Raw genomic sequence first — 19702 nt, 5'->3', positions numbered from 1 at the left:
GGATAACTCCAGTGACAGCAGAAAGCAATTAAGCTAAATCAGTACTATTCATTGTAATTGTATTGTCAAATAAACCATGCATTTGCCCACGTCTCAAGTACTGAACTGTAACTGCATAGGTTTCTTAATACCTGGATCCTGACAGCAAACAGACCCTTGGCACAGCTAGACACGTTTTTACTACCACTCTTTGCCTCATTTACTTTGTGATTTATCAGCATATTTAGCAAGTTCTTAAATGTATCACAACCCTCTCCATGTTTTATACAAAATAAAATAAGCTTCCACTGAACTAAGGTTTTTTAAGGGTCAGAAAGATCATAATTTTCATTTTTTGTACACCAAATTTTCTGCAAAAACTATGACTTTTGCTATTGCTAGCATGTCTAAATGCTTCCCATATAATCCAAGACCACAGCACACCTCCCTTCAATGAGCATTCCACTCCTAAAAAAGGTCCAGCACTTAGAAGATCTAAAGATGCTGTATTTGCCTGAACCTTTGCTGTTAGGTTAGGAAAACTTTTATCTACAGATGGAATGTTAAAGCATACAATGAAAATTATTTCATATTAATCCATTGTCCTCTGGTGATTCCACCCACAGCCATCTGCCTTCTTCCACACATTTCTATCTGAACCCTTCCTCTTCCTCTCACCTGCGCTTCTAATGTGAGAATCAGTACAGGTAACGTGGAAGTGGGAAGTTCCTGACAAAACCACTGATATTCCTGGAGTTAAGAAGCTTTGAGAATTGAGTTTAAGGTTTAAGACAACAAGAGATCAAAGCAGTAAAATCTATCCATACTACAGGCAATAAAGACTTTTCCCAGCCAATGTGATGTACAGAAAGCTGCACTGGATCTGTACTAAATCTGTACAGAAGTTGAATCACCTTCTTTCAAGCACCTGTATTTCCTTGGAGACATGATAAAAATTACTGTTTTATCTCATACCACTTTTCCATAAACTCCTGTAATTGCCACTACAATTTTCTTTTGATAAAAATTATTTGAAAATTGTTGTAACTATGTCATTTATATAACTAGTAATACAGGCAAATGGCTGTACAATTATCAACAAGGGAAAAGGTTCTCAGTGGGTTTTTTTTAAACTTTATTTCACTAAAAGTGACCTGCAGGATGTCCTTTTGCTAAAGCATTTTTATTGTAGACACATGCTTTAAACTGCTGGAACAGTCTGTGGAGTGTAATGGATGTACAATTAGAACAGGGGCAGGGGTTAAGGCACCAAAATGTAAATACAGCATAGTCCCAAACACAGGGCAGTTGGAAAATCACTTAAGATGGCAGGAGTAGGATACAGCCATGCCAAAGTAACTCAAACAAACCTGTCACTTAACGTGCACATACCCCTAATTATTTATTATTATGGATTGCAAAGACAATGTAACACTGTAGTTTAGCTCCCTGATCTGTTCCAAGGCAGGAACAACAAATTCTAACAGTACTCAGAACTGCTGGATATGTGATGCCAAGAGCCTTTTTTAACCCTAAAATGTTAACATATTACAGGTTCATATATTCTGATAGAGATTACTCCAAACATCATCCCTCATCCACAGTCATACTCTGTGCCAGGCTCCAAGGACAGCTGGGTGCAAGATCACACCTACAAACAACTCAATGTGTACAATGTGTGAGAACATTGAAAGGGTTTTTAGATCCATTTCTCAGAGAGAAATAATGAATCTCAAAGGAGGTAAAAGCATTCCTAACCATGAAATACAGCAACAATCTCTCTGTGGTTATTAACATGCTATAGTTAGATAAATCTGCAATTCACAGTGAATTTAAATTTTCTTGTAGTTTAAGAGCCATACACTGTTTTCAAGACATGTAAGTAACACCTTAAATAAAATGAATAAATGCAGAGGAATTGAGGGCAAAACATGAGTTAATAAAGCCACCTTTTTCAGAAAAAAAGGTAAGTTTGATATTAGATCAAATACAAATGTGAATTATGTATTTCACTGGTTAGTAGCAATAATGTTAAGTTGCAGATTGTAAAGAAGCTACTTCACAAAAATTACAACTAGTAAGTAGTTTTGTAGTGGTGACCCTCTATGTAATTGCCTTCAGAATATATTTAGCTTGGTTAGTTATTCAAATGATAAATGGTATCTTAGTCAAAGCAGTACAGAAAATCTACATTTTAATCACACTGAGAAAAATAATGGTGTGATAAGTAAGATACGAGTCCAGACGTGCAGTTACCACATGCAGAAATGTTAGTGCAATGCAATACTCTTCATAAGAACGTTACAGAGAAAACCCAAATAAAAGTTAAAAAAAAGCAACCCAGCAAAACCAATCCCCAATCCTTCTAACAAATAGCACAGTTGCATGCATTAAACAAATCCATGTTATCTATTCAGAAGTACACCATCTATCATGAACTACGTGCCTTCTACAAGAGGCACAGGCTTTTGTTTTGCCTTATGATCAGTAGGTCATGTTGGAGTTGGACTAACATTTTAACATTTCAGACAAATGTGTTAAGTCAGATTTTAAAATTCACTATTATCCAAGTGAATTTCAATGCTCAGTCCACCTTTAAAAAATATTAAATGTGAATAAATTTACCTGTCATACTTAAGGCCATTTTCTTTCACCTACAGCTATCAAAGATAAATGTCTTTAAGCAGGAGTTCTTACACCTTCTTTAAATATAAAATAACAGAAAATCATGATCTAAGTAATTTTAAAATCAACCTTTTGAAAATAGAGGGTAGGAAACACACTGTAGCTAATGGACTTGGAAATGCAACTAAGAAACAGATGGTAAACAAGACTTTCAGACCTCTGAAGTAACAGTATCAAGTTCACAACTCAAAAATTCCAGGGGACTGACATGTTCCCCAGAACTCTATGCAGGTACCCTTAGGAAAAAAAAAAAAAATTTTTGCACCTATGGCTACTAAAACCAGCAGAAAATACAAGTCAAGTATCAGGCAAACATTAACATTTCATGGAGTTTATATCATTAACAACTTCGAGACATTTATACAGCTGTTCTAGGAAAAACATAAAATAGAGCTTTCCAAAAGTATCAAGATTATGGACTGAAGATGTAAAGTCATTCAGACCTGGTGTGCTTGGCAAAATAAGTTCCTGTTTTCAAACACTCTTGTTTATGAAAGTACACTTACATCCCAAAAGCAACTATGTACCATAGAAGCTCAACAAAATTTAGTGGTGCAGGATGTTGATAACACACAAATTCAACATAAGACTGACATTCAGATATAGCAGCATTGCTCCTGTACAAATTACAGCATCTTCCATTTCTTCTGCACTGCAAGAAGTACTCTTGTAACTTTATGCTCTTTAAGAGCACTTAGACACTCAGAAATGTACTTCTGAGCTCTAGAAAGTATATTCCTGAGAAATATACTTCCTCAGCAATTATCAAGTAGAAGGCAACACTCTCAAGAGAATATCAAGTGTTGTGCAGCTAAAGAAGGAAACAAATCTAATACCATCAAGGAAAAAGAGTTTTTCAGATGCACTGATACTTGTTAGAAACTGCTATTCTAACAAGGCATTCATTTGGAAGGGTTACAATTCCCAAAATATCAGTTTGTCTACCTGCCAATGAGTAAAGTGCCATCAGATACTGCAGACAAAAATCAAATATAGTTTATAATTTGCACAAAACATTTTTTCTACATTCTACTAAAATACTCAGAGAGAAACTAAAAATTAACTTTTTACCTTGATTAAAGATGTGATCACAATTGCTCCAGCATTCACCATAGGGTTATGAGGCCTGTCTGTGAAATAAAGTTTTCAATTACAAATATATTCCAAGACATGCTTGTCAAACAAAACCAGTGAGGTGCCTAAGTGAAAAATTATTCTAGATTTAAGTATGACTAAAAAGCTGCTATTACAGAATAGCAATTACATAATATTAAAAAATACTGTCATCCAACACTATACAAAATATTCTACCATTATAAGCACAATACTTTACAGTTAAGAACACACTCAGCCTTAATAATACATTTTGGTTTTTTTCTGGTTTGGTATCATTTCTTTTCTTGAAAATTACAAATCCTTTCATTTAAGAATTTAGCTTACTTCATAGCTGACTTCCACATACCTGCTACACTTCTATTTTCCTTTTTCCCCACTGATCTCCATATTAACAGTGTCTTTGCATTCCCAAGTTGTTCTTGGCTGCTGAATAAATCACCTTTTCTGTATCTCCTTTTTCTAAAAAACCTCTTATCAGCCATCTTATTCTTCCCATATAATCTACCTTCCACAAATTACCCTTCTCTTTTATAACTAACATTTTTGATGTGCCTTTTAACTAGGATGTTGACTTCTGAGCATTGTGGTATCTGAAAACTTCAAACAATTCTCAATATATTAATACCATAACAGGTTTGAATTCTTTATTTGCTGTTCTTTTACCTCCAAATCTGAAAAAAAAAACTGATTCAAAAACTGCACAATGGTCAATGGCACTTAGCTATCTATGACTACCAGTCAATCTTCAAAAACAAGTTTTAAAAGTCAATATTCATAAGCATGCAGAAGTTTCCAAATTTCCATCACAAAGCACAGATCATACTCAAAACAGAGCAACAGCTTTTTGCTTTAAGTTGGCATTTTTAGCCATAACTTATAACTGTCTTAAAATATTCTTCATTCTTTCCAGTTTGAATCTCAATACCAGTAAACTACGAAACACAAGAATATCCTGTTTTAGCAATCTTCCATATAGTTAGTATACAAAAAACACCTTCAGATGCATGAACAGTTTTCAAACACCTGTGTATCACTTCATAAAATCTGGATTACAAACATGAAATCTAACTGTGTCTGAATATTTAGAAAGTAAATAGATCAAATACTTTTTTTTTTAAATTTTCAAATCTCATCTTCAAAGTATTTATGGATGTTCAAACTCACAAATACTCTGCATATCTGAAGTTCATACAGTGGTTTGAATCTACAAGTGTAGATTTAACCTTTTAAATCCTTCTCTTCCCTCCTCTTCCTTTACTTGGAGAAACTCAACCTCCCTTTCTCTCACTATTACTGAAATGTTTCTATTTATCAGACTTCTACTTTCTGTTTTAGTCTTTTCTTAAGGACTGTAAAAGAGGTCATCTGTAAAAGAGTTCAGCTCCAGCACTTTTTTTCTCATGTCTATCAGCCACAGAAGCACATACTTAAAAACTAAATTTTCTATGATGTCAATTAAGTCTTTATTAATTTCATGTTCATTGGCCAAAATTTCAGTTGTCCAAATTCTCTTATGTATAACAGCCTTATAAATACTCTTGAAGTATAACAGTAAAAGATCACAGCCCACCCATTCATCTTCTCCAACAGTTCAATTTTAAAAGTAGCAATAAAAGAAGAAAACCATTACTACACTTTGTCATGTAATTAAAAAGAGAAAATATAGAACATCTATATTAGAAAATTAGAACATCTATAAGGAATTAAGGGGCAATTTTCAGCACCATCAAAGCTTTTTTTATAGTAGAGCTTTTGTAGGATATGAAAGACAAGTCTTCACACTGTACAACACTGTATTTGGAAAAACTAGAAAAGCAAAAACAAGATGGCATAACTTGACAAAATGCTTAATCCTTTCTTAGCAATGTATTCCTACTAACATAATAAAAGAGAAGAAATAAATTGCAAAGATATATTTTAATTTTATGTATGGAAAGAGGATTTTAAGGTATAAATAAATAATTTTTATATAATCATTTGCATTTATTTAAAATATAATAGATATAATTAGATATCATTAATATATTAATACTACAGATATTTAAGTCAGAATTCAATACAGTCCTTGACAAAAATGCCATCCAAGCCTTATGCTGGTAATTAAATATTAATTGCAATACCATGGCAACGGAAACATTGTCTGTTCTTTTACTGAGACAGACCCACTAGAAGAAACATTTGTGTTTCACAGATAACATCCAGTATTTCCTCTAAGGCTACATGAGTCATGTTTCTCAAAATTTTCCCATAAATTTTTTTAAAAAAAACCCATTTCCATGCTTAAAAATCAATATAATATAAAAAAGAAATAATCTAGGAAAGTGCTGTAGGAGAAATTCTTGCTAAAATAATCCTGCCACAGGGAAAAAAAATAAACACATTGTTTTGAATCAGCAGCCAAATTCCATTTAGAATAAACTGTGGGAAGATTTTGCCTTCTGGAAACTAGTCAGTGCTGGCCTTTGGCACCAGCACCTGCTTCTCAGAAGGCTGACAAGTGATATGTTTTTTAAAATCAATTTAACATTTTTGATTCTTTCACCACCATTTTACAGAAACCTAGAACTCTTGCTACCACCTCAACTAAATAAATTTCAAATGCCTGCACTGTTTGGGTTTTCCTACAGCTCAGTAACTAGCAAACAGAACAGAAGCAATAAAACATCTTTCACTACCATTCTAAATGAGGCAAAAGTGACTAAACAGAGACCAAGTCTACCTTGCTGATAGCAAAATATTCTGGGACACTGCCTAATAATAAGACAAAATATATAAATATAATATTTAAGAGGATACAGTAAAACCAAAAAGACTGAAAGAACTGTGTAGGCTTGCCTCATAATTTTCTAAACCTGAGTATTTGCATTATTAAGTATAATGTATCTCTTACCATCTTCATTCAGGAACAATTTGTTGAATCTCAGTCCACTGGGCTCTTTACCAACATATCTGTGCACATACTCTGTGCCAAGATCATTGACAGCAATCGCATATTTCAAAGGTTTCACACAGGACTGGAGACAAAATGGAACTTTGGTATCACCCACAGAATGCCTGGGAAAACACAGATGAACAGCCTTGAAATTTCCTGTTTGTCAGCTGTGGCAGTAGAGTGTTAAATGCTTCATCTATCCTTCAACAAACAAGGACTATTAACAAAAACATCCCAAAAAGCCAAAGTATATTATTACTAAGTCTGATTTTAAAGAATATAACAATGAGATTTAGAGGCTTTAGCAACTGACTCCATAAACCAAGCATAACAAAGTCAGTTGCTGACTACTGCAGAGGTATCAAAATAAAAACGAAGTTCAGAAATGGGTTTGCACCAGAGCAAAAAATCACCTCAAAGCTCTAGTCTTACACTTATCCTACTCAACTGCAACCCACATATTCAGCAGGGTACAGCTGACCCAGATAGAGCCACTATACTGATTTATGTCTATATAAACAAAGATGAGATACAGCCTGCTTCTGCCATTTGAGAACAATCATCAAATGGCCATATTTACATTTCTTTAATAATGGCAAAGATATAGCACTTATTACATGCTATCTTTTGGAAAGTTTACTTTCAGCATCTATGTCAGACTGCACCAAAGAGTGACTCATGCAAGCAGCATATGCCGCATCTAGAGAGCAAAAGGCTTGCAGCAGTCATTGTCTGATGGCAAAATCAGGAGTGGATTTGCTTCTGTTCTTTGCAGACAACACTAGAAGGCTTTCAGTGAAAATCACAATACCATTTTGGCATTATAAAAGCTAACATTACACAACATTAAGCATTACAAAAATTAACATTATAAGAACTTTCATTAGCACATAATACCCAAAACAAAGCAAAATGTCAATTTAACGTATAAGGTTTTTTACTATTAATAGATTCTAATTCAGACACCTTAACAGGGAGATGAAAAAAATACTTCTGCTTACTTTTACAGCTCCTCCCCTGAGATTACAGAACATATGGCTAATTATAAGCAAACATATGGATCTCAACATATCATGGCGAAATGAACTCCAAGCCACAGTCACCAGAAGCGAGTCTGATGCTCTCAGGAATGCCCCATTCACAAACACAACACCTAAAAATTGCAGTTTCCAGAACCTGCAGCAGGACCACAGCAAACTGCAGGTCAGCAGAGCTGATGGGCACCTTGCATTGTGTACTCAAAAGGGAGACACAGAGCTCATGTTACTTCTCAGCTGGATGGTGCAAGGTATCCCTTTACCTCTAGGCTCCTAACTGTCTCTGCTACTCTGAGTTACTGATACTGAGAAAAATAAAATCACTCTGACCAGATCTAAGACCTACATACACCCTTACAGGGGAAAGCTTGATAAACCTGAAAAGCAAAATTGTATTCAGCTCTGTCCAGTTCCCACATCTTCATTTTCTTTTTAAAGAACATGAATCTGCATTTTTTCAGTGACACACAGATTATATAACAATGTTACAGTAAAAACATTAAAAGGCAGAGAAGGAGCTAACACTGAAGTACATTGTGACCTACAGAGAAAGTTATACAGCTTGATGCACAGGTACTGTTAGACAAAGCTTTTCAACTTCCAAATAGTATTGCTAGAGAAGCATTGCCTCTATCTTTCCTTCAACTACTCCAAGAACTAAATACAGAAGTTACAAAATGTAGAAGTTAAAATATACCTCTGTCCATCCACGGTGCAAAGTGACACCCCCCACAAATCGGGGCTGAACTTGGCCAGTTGTGGAATATAGTCAGCAACCTATCACAGTGTGAAAGAGAGACACATTACAATATCCAAAATACTTAACTCTACATTAATTAAAATAAATATCAAGGTTCAACTGATTTATTCTATACACAAGGTACAACTGATTTATTCTATAAAATATCACTTGATATACCTAAAATTTCATTAGAAATTATTATATTCACTAGATCATTATCAAATAAAACATTTTTCTAAGTAAAATTTTCAGCATATTCAGAGAGGTATCTGTGTTCTGTGTAACAGCATGTCCATCATTTTCAAGTAATATAAAATTTTTAGTTTGTAACACAGTCTGGGATTTTTCAACTAACATATGCAAAATAAGAAAATAAATTTTATTTACTAACCAATGTGCAGTATTAACAATTATTTTCATCACACAATCCAGACAGATGTGTAGAGCTGCATAATTTTTCTCTAGCCTAAGTGTAGTCTGATAAATTATTCAACAGCTTTATAGTTTATGTAATATAAAGAAAGAATAATGCTCTTTTCATATCCTAACATCAAATTGCTACAAGATTCTTAGAGGCTGTGAACTTTATTTCTAACACAGTTTACACAGTGCAGGCATAACTGAACTTCAAAACTCTTTCATCAAGTTACCAGTTTAATTTTGCAAAAAATGTTAAGAAAAACCTGTCTACTTAACAAATTATGCATTTGGTTAATACTGAAAATCTACAGAAGTTTGAAGTTCAATTTACAAAGAGATTACCTTTCCTCCAGATTGTTTTTTAGCACTTTCATATAGCTCATCAATATGGGAAGTAAACGACATAAAATCTGGAATGACAAACTTCCTTCTGAAAGCTTGAGTAAGCAACACAATATTACTCTGTACACACCTGCAAAAAGTTAAAAACATTTATTAGTACTTGGACAATGAAGTGTGAAAAAGCAATTACATGTAATTTAATTAGGACCTTCAGTCCCTTGAAGCTACATGCCTAAGAGGAGGAGTCTATATTACTTTTCCAATTTGCCACTCCATTTTTTAAAATTAGTTGTAATAGCTTTACTGCATGTATTTTTATTCCTTTCTACTTAAAGTTCTCTTTGGAAGTTTCAAGTGCAAGATATTACCAATCTGCCTTCAAGTAGCACCTCAGCTTGCAAAAGGGATCTAAAGCACCCAATTCTTGGGATCAAACTATCTGAAGTTTATCTAACCCAGACCTTGTCTAAAAAGGTTCTAATAAAGCAGACTTGGGAGGTTCAGGGTTGCTTTCTCTCACTTCACCCTTTCACCACTAACTGAGGTGATAACACTGCCAACAGACCGAACTGGAATGTGATTCCATTCTTAATAAGGAAAAAACCCTGTGGAAAAACTTGATAACATCTCCTGCACTAAGCAAAAGTCAGTAGTGAGCCATACTGCAAGTTTCTTGTTTCAAATCCCCAGCACTCAAGGAATCTGTTGCGCTTTAGCCCAGAAAACAGAGTTACACTATCGGCCACACCCTCTGAACGTCAGCCCATCTGGGACAGCGAAAAAACGATGAGGTAAAAAGGAAGAGACTTATCTAGGACAAACAGAAGGAAGGACGAAAACACAAACTGAGACATGCTCAAAGCGGTGTGGCTGTGGGTGAGAGAGGAGAGCAATTGGCAGCCATTATCAAGTCAGTTGAAATACGACCTGATAAAAGGCATTAACAGCCCCAGCCAGGGCAAGGAGGCCAAAGGCAGGTTTGACAGCAAACAAACAGTTAAATTAACACCTTCACACCGTGCCTTCTGGCACTGTTGACAGAAGCAGGCACATACTATTAACGCAGGCAAATGGAAAGTTAAGAACATCTAGGCACAGGCTACGAATTGTCTTCCCTTTGAATCCTCCCTCTTTTTCTAGGCCTTTAAACTCCTCCTACTTCGAGGACTTTATCTTAAATTGAACTGATATCCATTTCAAATGCTGATAAGCACTCCTCTCTGAAAGTGAAAGAGAAAGTGAAGTTTCCGATGTAGTCACTTTACAAACTGCTATCTGTAATACACCACTTTCTTAGCCTATGTGAAAACTGCAGTTGAGTTGTTTTTGTTGCAATCTGTCATTTTTTTTCTGTATTTTGCAAAAACTGCTGTTTGCTTTTGCTTCCAATTACAGTCACCGAGTCCAGGTGCAAAACCTCTTCTCAAAAGTAATTAATAACACTGCAGGCAGCTATGTGTGCAGAAGGACTAGCAGCATAACATGCACTAGGTTCAAACTTCAGATGCACTTCTACATTGTCTGTACTACCTGGACAGCATTAAACCCTCCTATAAGAAGAAACAAATATCTGAAATTCACCCAAACCTTTTAGAACAATTCAACAAAAGGCTGGAAAACAAGAAGGCAGTGTGCACTGAAATACAGTTCTCTTAAGATGACATTATGTTTCTGAAACAAGAAGGGCATTTATATAGTTAAAATTTACACCAAGCCCATGATGCTCACTTCAGCAGTTCAATGTAGGGATTAAAACTCACTACAGAAATGGCTGTGCTGGTGAAGGATATTTACTTATTGTTACCAATTTTTCCCAGGCTCTGCCAAGGTCATTGTCTGGGTATTTATCCTGGTATTTACTCCTTAACCCAAACAAATCCTACGACTTCATAGACTAAATTAAATACAAGGGTTCAGGTTATCTAGATGGGCATTCAGAACAATAGGTGCACAGACAAAATAACAGAGTTCTTTACTCCCTTAAACAGGACAGTATAGACGATTGACAATTTTCAGTCAGGCAGGACATGAGCCAAGACAGCCTCTAAAATTCTGCAGCTGACATCTCCTCCCACCTAGGTAATTAACTAATTATGTTCCAGGTAACCCTCTGGAGATGGCTGGCCTCAGGCCTTGAAGAAGTGGAGCAATAGGAAAAGATCATAGGGAGGAATTTAAGTAAATAATTATACTGATAAATAAAGACCTTTCCACAGTCAAATACTGTGAACAACTTGGCCCTTATCTCTCACATAGTTTAGTGGCGTTCAGGATAGGTACTCTAAAAAGTGCTACTTTACATTCTTCCATTTCAACAAACTTTACAATGTCAGCCTGTAAAAAAACCCCAGAACTCTCTTGCCAAATCCCAATCCAAGTATTTCTTGCCCTGCTTTAAAAAATGTAATTTCAAACTATAAATTTTCCCTGATACATTTTGGTTAGGAAGATTTGGCTGCAAGTCTTATGATCAATATTAACTGTCAGTGACTTGTATAACCAACTTTGAAAGCAACAGTTTGAGGGGTTTTGGAAATTGCATCTTTGTTCTTCAGCACAAAGTTAGGATCACTTTGTTTCCTTTACCACCTTGTTAGGTTTATCTATTATTTTTCAAGTTCTGACTCAGATTGCCTATTACTGCTTCCCTACACAAAGCAGCCCAAGTTTCATCTAACAACAGATGAATTTGTTGAGTACTATTATTATAACAAAGTACTATTATATTAAGTAGTACCAAAAAGGAAAAAAAGGAAAGAAAAAAAATTCTCATAGCAAGCTAAGCAGCATGTTGCACTGCTTTCATCAGCAGCCTGGTCTCACCCTGCAATGACCACATTATGCTACACAAATGCAACATCAACAGCTAATTCATTAATTTATCAAAACTCTCTCTGCAATGTGCAGCCTAGAAATCTTCATTAAAGAAATTCTGCAGAAGAAATATTAAAACTCCAAGTTGTTCTGCCTGTAACATGGAGATCCTTTCTAATGTGGAAAGTGCTGTAAAGCCAAAAAAACTTCAAAATAATGCAATTTTAGTCGAATTGGAGCCTAATGTTTAGAACCACTAAAAGGGCATACAGAATGACCGACAATACAGGTGCACGAGCTGGTGTATTTTACAGGTAATTTCTACTGCACTTGATTGATTTAGTCAAACTTATGCTACCACCACTCCAGATCACTTAACCTTGATACTTTATTTGATCTGGCAGCTTTGGATTCAAATTAAAGAGGAGAATTACACCCCTGACTTTTATGTTTTGGGAACTGAAGCTTTCAAGTCCTGAGATAAGTACAGCTGAATAGATACATTATTATATTTCACACCTTAAACTCTCACAGAATAAAATACAGGGACCCTGTGCAAGCCTCTTCACAACAAATGCAGTGTCCCTACAAGAAACAGGTAACTGAAATTCAGGGGTTTTTAATTCACAAAAAAAGGTGACAAAGGAACCTTCTGCTACTGCAGAGAAAAACTTGCTATGTGAAACAGGATTCACATTCAAAACTCTTCCTACACAGGAAGCAACCATGTAAGCTTTCCACAAATTGTTATAGTAATGACTACTGTCCTCACACAGAGGATCAAATCCCAGAGATGTGACACAGAACATAAGATAATCCTGCTAATTAGAAATAAATTCTTTTCCAAATGAAGAGCCCTTGCCTAAAACATAATTCACTTTACTGTGACAAATAAGCCTTTTAGTATAAATGTAACAGATAACAGCAAATGCATTTCCTTTCCAATCCCATCCATGCACCCAGGAAGGTTTCTGAATCTAACAATTTAGAGTTCTTACTCGGCTGACAATTAAAAAATTAAGACCTGGTCCAGAACTTAACACAGGAGTAAAGTTAGTCCATGCAGGGCCTTAACAAAGCAAGGTAAAGGTCCATCTGCTTAAGGAGTTGACTGGCTTTTTTGTTGCACACACAGACATTAGCTTTTTCTCAATCTATTTCCAAAAAATTTATATTTATATTTATGCTTACATAAGCTATATCAATACATAGTACAGCATAAGCATATGCTGTATAGGTATATATTTTATATATATATATATATATATATATATATATAATATATATTATATATATTATATATATTATATATAAATATTTATATATATTTATATATAAATATATATAATTATATGCATTATAATATATATTATATATATATGTATATATAGCATATGCATATAGGTATATATTTAATATACCTATATGTACACAAAATACATGTATTTTACATATATATATATATATATATATATATGTACTTAGAAAATTGTATGTGCAAGAAAGTTTTAGGTATTACGATTTACCCTGCAAATGGAATAAAAATGCAGACAGAAAAACAGTCTAAAAATTTCATTTCAAAATTTAAGAGCCTCAACATTTCCAGTCTTTTGGCACATAAAAGCTGTAAAGTAGAGGAGCAAAAAAGGATGCTTGAAATGAGCAGAAGACAACGTGAACAGTGCTTATACTTTCAGCTGACTACAGACTTTGCTAAAAATAACCAAACAAAAGCATCACTAAAATACAGCACACAGATCTTTTCCAAAACAGACCAATGTCAGCAATCCTAACCCCTCTCACCTCCACCTACCCTGAAATTTAACATCACTGTTTCCTCACACTCACTCTGAGAATTACATACATCCTTCTGAACATCCTGCCACACAGAAGCGGCATCCTGAACTTCTGATTAAAAACTGACAACACAGAGAGAGAGCAGTTTTATGTAATCATACTACACACTTCATGCTGCATCAATTAATTTTGTTTGGCACCTGACCAGGAGCTGCAGTATGGGGTCAGACACACATGCAAACACCACTGACACATTAAGCTCTTGTGGAGATCACACAGCCTCTGTCTGCTGCATGAAATCTGAGAACAACTTTTATCAAAAGAGCATCAGGAGGGTGTGTTTGACTCCCATTCTAATTGATTTATATACCTCGTGTCTCTCCTTAAGACACCCTCAGTAACACACAGCATTCATTCAGAATTATACAATTACATAATTGACAGGAAGTTTACTTTTTAAAAAGGTCCTTGTCCAGCATAACACCATCTGAAGTAGTCTGAAGAGTCAGTCTCAGCATATCCATGCACTCTTTCAATCGAGGATCAGACGTACGTAATCCTGTAGATTTGAGTGCCTATTACAATAAAAAAGCAATTAATAAGTGAAAAGATTGCTATTACAATCAAGTTATCTACTGCTCAGCATTTATCAATGTAAGAGATCTGCCACTGCATCATCAACAGAGACACTGTGACACTTCACTGATTCTTTAGCAATTTCCTTTGGCCATTTTGGCTGCATTTTATGTCAAAACATTAATGTTATTTGAAATCCAGTGGTCCAACTAGATTTTACACAAGCACAAATACTACTGAGCTATGCCACAGGCACAGCTGCTTTCAAGCATACTCTTTTGCACATCAAAGAAGTGAATAATAACATGAATATACTCATTCTCTTACTTAACTACAGAAACATCACTGGGGGGAACAATACATTCCTTCCAGATAAACACGTACAACAGAAATTCTTTCTTTGCATTCTTGCATTTAAAATATTAAAATAACCTTGCAGTAGTTAGCTTTCATACAGCACTTTGGAACAGTAAACTTACAGTTATGAATTTATGAACTGGTATTTTTTCTTGTCCTTCTGCAATAGTATAGAAAAGCAGATCTTCTAAGCTGGGAAGGAGACCTTGTTTTATTTTACTGGAAAACAGAAAAAAAACCACATAGATTATTTTAGTGCCTGTTTTTATTTATACACGTTTTTGTATTATCCTCAGGCAAACACATTTTCACTGCCACCACTAATTTCAAAGAACGTTTTCATCAGTGAAAACAAAGCTTAGTTAGACTTCAAGTAGAAAAAAAATGGTAATATTACAAGCAGCATACATAGATTTTACAGCAGCAGACATTCTTAACTGCAACTCAGTCATATTTTTACTGTCACACATTCACCACTAAGATTATATTTAGGTTTTCTTGGGAGCAGATTAATCACATATCCCTCTTTTTGATGTTACCAAGGATAGGTATGTCACTTGCAGAGGATAAATTATTTATAAGATTCCAGGATGTATATGCCTCATAATGAAGTTGTAGAGCAACAGAACCCAACTGTTCTACAGGCAAGAGAAGGAGAGGATAAATGTGCAATATTTTCTTCAAAACAATCCCATTTTCAGGACTCCACAGAGGAGTCCTGAAGTCCTTACCCTTCTAGAAGCTTATGTAAGCCCCATCAGTTACCATGAGACAAGCAAAGCCATCTGCAGCATAATCGAGCACCTGAAGCAGAAGGAGTGACTCTCATCACACCTACTTAGCTAAGTAAACCCAGTGTAGATGCACCTTTAATGGTCACTGTGCTTATCAGTGCAAACACACCCCTCTCCCAGGATCCCAGGTGTTACGTACTTCACTCTGAGATGTGCTTCCCCAGCCTGCAGGCTTTCATTACCTGCATCTCCATCTCACGTGAAATCTGAAGGAAACCTACCTCACAAAGCATTCAGATTCTTCTAAAACAGAAAGCTGTAGTACTAACAGCTTTCCCTTCCCTTTGAAGTTTACAGATTTAACCTGTAAAAATCTAAAAATATTCCTTGATATTCCAAAGCACCCTGCAGCAGGCAGGAGCCTCAGTCTTTACACTTGCCCTGTAAGCAGGGCCCACTGCACTTCAGACTGAGGGGCAGTCACAGCAAAGGGATTCTGATTCTTTGGTCACCTGAAGTGCCCAGGTTTGTTTCCAGACAAAAAAGCCAATGTTCCAATGCTGGACAAACAAAAACACATCAAACCAAAAGAAATAAATATGTAGATAGTAACTAAATGTAGAGTATGCAATCTTACATTATTTTAACTAGCAGTTTTAAAGGTCTATCTTATAATCTATTAATAGTGGCAATACTTTGTTACTATACAGCAATAGAGAAACCATTGCCTGAAACTAGAATGCTCAGTGGCAATTTATGTATTTTTATACATTTATGCATGTGTTTAGAAAAAGTGGGTCCAAATTCTAGTCACTGCAGTTTTCAAGAGATTAGTAATTCTCTGAATAACAGAACTCAGGGTTACAACTGCAAAAACAAAATACTCCAGCTCAGCACAGAGGCTAGATAGGCCAATGCAATCCTACTGGCTGACGTTTAATCCTCTCCTCTGCCAATACTTACACAAGTCAGATTTATGATTATTTTAAATAAAAATCTGATTGTACCCAAATACCCTTATAAATTTAAGACAACCTCTAGACTGGCCTTGCCTCCCTCCTTTCCTTGTAACTAGCTGTGAAAACCAGTAGTAAAAAATATCACCTCTCACTTTCCAATTTAAAACCCTGTACTTACATACCAAGAACAGAAGACAGCTTTGTAAGCCAACAGAACTTTCCTTGTCTTACAGTCTAGATTTTTTTTTAATTTAAATTATGCTGGCTGACTAATGCACAGACAGGCTGGCAATTGAACCAAGACAAACGCTTGCAACTACCTCAAGCAAATTACTGAGCAGCCCTTTTGCTAAAGAAAATTCAGGTCTTCCAGGCAGCATGTTTCATTTTCAACCCTTTGGGGATAGTATGTCCAGTCAAGCCAACAGAACCAGGACTTCCAACACAGCAACTAAAGCTTTAGGATGTCTGCATCCTAATTCTGTAGGGAACTAATTCTAAAAGTTATGCTAAGCTACATCATCTACACCCCTACATATTCATCATTTACACAAAGCATTCAACTGAGCTCCCCAAAATGCTGACATTTCATGTTTTAAGCAGTGTCTCTGCTACACAAGTCATTTCTGGACTGCTTAAGGTCTGGCAGAGGAAACTTTCCTATTTCACCCTGGCAAAACCAGCCAGCAAACACACTGAGAAATGTTAACTGATAACCTATTTAATTACAAATTTCTGAGCAATTACTCAATTTTACAGCTGGTCCAAGTATGGAATTTCTATCTGGAAAGATGCAGAAAAATACTTCAGCCATTTAACCAAGATTTTACCTGCCCCTTCAAAAGATTTTAATCTGTTTTAGAGACATGCACCTCTCACAGCAGAAAATCTCTCAACGTGGTTTTCTTATCTTTCACATCTGCTGTTGTTCAATATTGGGTCACTCAGCCTAATTAAACAATGGAGCTGCACAGACAACCAAAGCAAAAAGGATGACATTCAATATATTTACAGAAAATTGCTCCTTGTCAAATAGTCCATCTTTTGGTAAAGTTTATCAGCTAAATAGGGGTGAAAAGGCTTGCTCTGCACTTTATCAGATCAGTGATGTCAGTAACTGATGTTTGCTTAACCTAAAAGATGTGTTTTGGCACTGTGAACACACTTAGCAAGATAATTCTGTTCCACACATGGTAAAAAGCTGTTTTTCAGGTCAGGGAACTTGCAATTTTCACAGTCAAATTAAGTGGAAATTCCAGTTTACCTGATTCCACGAATAATGACTTTTGGTTTTTCTTTACCTTCTTGGAAAAAAAAAAAAAGCACTAGACTATTGAACAACTAGAATTCTTTGGTAGTATACTAATCTGTGGACTACAATACTGGTGGACTGGTTTTTTAAATATAAAGAAAAGCAAACATAGGAATTCCAAGCACAAGGACTCTGCAGTCCTTCTTTCAGATCCTCCTTTTGCATCAGTACAACACCTACACCAGATTCTGAAGGGCGACTTAATTTTAACAAATGCTGAATTTCTAGGATAAAATCAATATTAAATTTCAAATAATGTGGAAGATTCTTACTCTGTACTTCAGGATGGAACTGCCAAAATGCAGAACAGGATTTGCAGAACAACAAATGATATACAGATATGATATTGCTAGTAATAGTTTCCGGCATTAGTAACAAATATGACACCAGTCATAAAAATGAGGTTACAATTACTGTCACAAACAATGGTCCCTCAGGGACCATTGAAGATCTTCATCAATGACACCCACAGTGGGATCAAATGAAGCCTCAGCAAGTTTGCCAAAGACACCAAGCTGAGAAGTGCAGGTGACAAGCCTGAGGGATGGGCCAATATCCAGAGGGACCTGGATGCACTCAAAAAGCTGGTCCAGATGTGAAACTCATGAAGCTCAACAGGGTCAAGTTCAGAGTCATCACCTGGGCCAGGGTAACTCCTGCAATCAACACATCCCAGGGGAAGAAGAGAAGAACAGCCCTGCTGAGAAGCATCTGTGGGTGCTGGTGGAAGAGCTGGACACAACCCAGGCACAGGCACTGGAGCCAAACATGTCCTGGGCTGTGTGCAGAGCAGCATGGGCAGGGGGTCAAGGAGGGGATTTTCCCCTTTACTGCACTCTGCTGAGACCCCACACAGAGTACCACAGTCACCTCTGGGGCCCTCAGCACAGCAATGACATCAGCCCACTGCAGCAGGTCCAGAGGAAGCCACCAAGATGACAGAGGGATGAGCACGTCCCCCTAGGAGGTAAGGCTCAAGGAATCAGGGTTGCTCAGCCTGGAGAAGAGGAGGGTCCTGGGAAACCTCAGTGCAGCCTTTCAGTACCTAGAGTGAGTCTGTAAGAGAGATGGGGACGGGGTTTTTATCAGAGTCTGTCACAACAGGATGAGGCATAATGGTTTTCCACTAAAAGAGGGCAGCTTTATATTAGAGATAATGAAGAAATTTTATGGTGAGAGTAGTGAAATGCTGGAACAGGCCGACCAGACCTGGAAACAGGTCCCCACCCTGGAGACATTCAAGGTCAGACTGCATGAGCCTCTCAGCAGCCTGATCTGGTTGAAGATGTCCCTGCTCATTGCAGAGGGGTTTGGACTAAGTGACCTTTAAATGGTCTCTACCAACCCAAACTATTCTGGGATTCTATGAAAGCTGCAAGTCACAGTCAGCAGCCACTCTACCTAAGACAGGCACTGTGAAGAAGCTGTCACCATACTACACATGCTGTGTATCTTGGTTGTATCTCCAACACTTGTCAAGTCACTCAGCAACTGCTCCCTGTCCACTCCTACAGTGAGACAATGCTCCCATAACAGAGGTGGGCAGCTATTTACCCAAGAACTACCATTGTTCAAGAGCAAACTACATATTTATAAACTTAGATCAAAGATAGACATGTTTAGTAGCTAGAGTGCTTCTGGTAAAAAAAAAACAAACTCTAGCTTCAAAACCTTGACCTCTACAGAAGTCATGAAAGGTCTAATAAAAGTGCACTGCTGTTTCTCACACGGCTGAGTATTGTATCCACACTCCATCAGAAGTATCAGCAAAATGAAACACAGCCTGGTTACTTGTTATTCCTCTCTTATCTGGTCTGTAAAAGCAAATTAATTTTTAAAAGTATCTCCAGAATTTATCCCTGCCCTTAAAAAAGAGCACTACCACTCCCTTGTCATTAAA

General features: G+C 36.3%; 1 protein-coding gene across 3 annotated transcripts in view; it reads right to left on the bottom strand.

Annotated features, from left to right (window-relative positions):
* GLS (glutaminase) overlaps positions 1-19702 on the bottom strand; it is a 105522-nt gene that overhangs the window by 36002 nt on the left and 49818 nt on the right. For all 3 annotated transcript variants that reach the window (XM_074548199.1, XM_026796821.2, XM_005492764.4), the window contains exons 2-7: positions 14920-15016; positions 14318-14439; positions 9254-9383; positions 8447-8526; positions 6671-6834; positions 3736-3794 (exon numbers count right to left, since the gene is read on the bottom strand). In XM_074548199.1, coding sequence (XP_074404300.1) covers positions 3736-3794; positions 6671-6834; positions 8447-8526; positions 9254-9383; positions 14318-14439; positions 14920-15016 — 652 coding nt within the window. The remainder of the gene's footprint in view (positions 1-3735; positions 3795-6670; positions 6835-8446; positions 8527-9253; positions 9384-14317; positions 14440-14919; positions 15017-19702) is intronic.

The sequence above is a fragment of the Zonotrichia albicollis genome, chromosome 10, assembly GCF_047830755.1.
Source record: "Zonotrichia albicollis isolate bZonAlb1 chromosome 10, bZonAlb1.hap1, whole genome shotgun sequence".
Lineage (NCBI taxonomy): Eukaryota > Metazoa > Chordata > Aves > Passeriformes > Passerellidae > Zonotrichia > Zonotrichia albicollis.
Note: the sequence above shows the minus strand (reverse complement) of the source record. Positions and strands in the feature narration are given on the sequence as shown.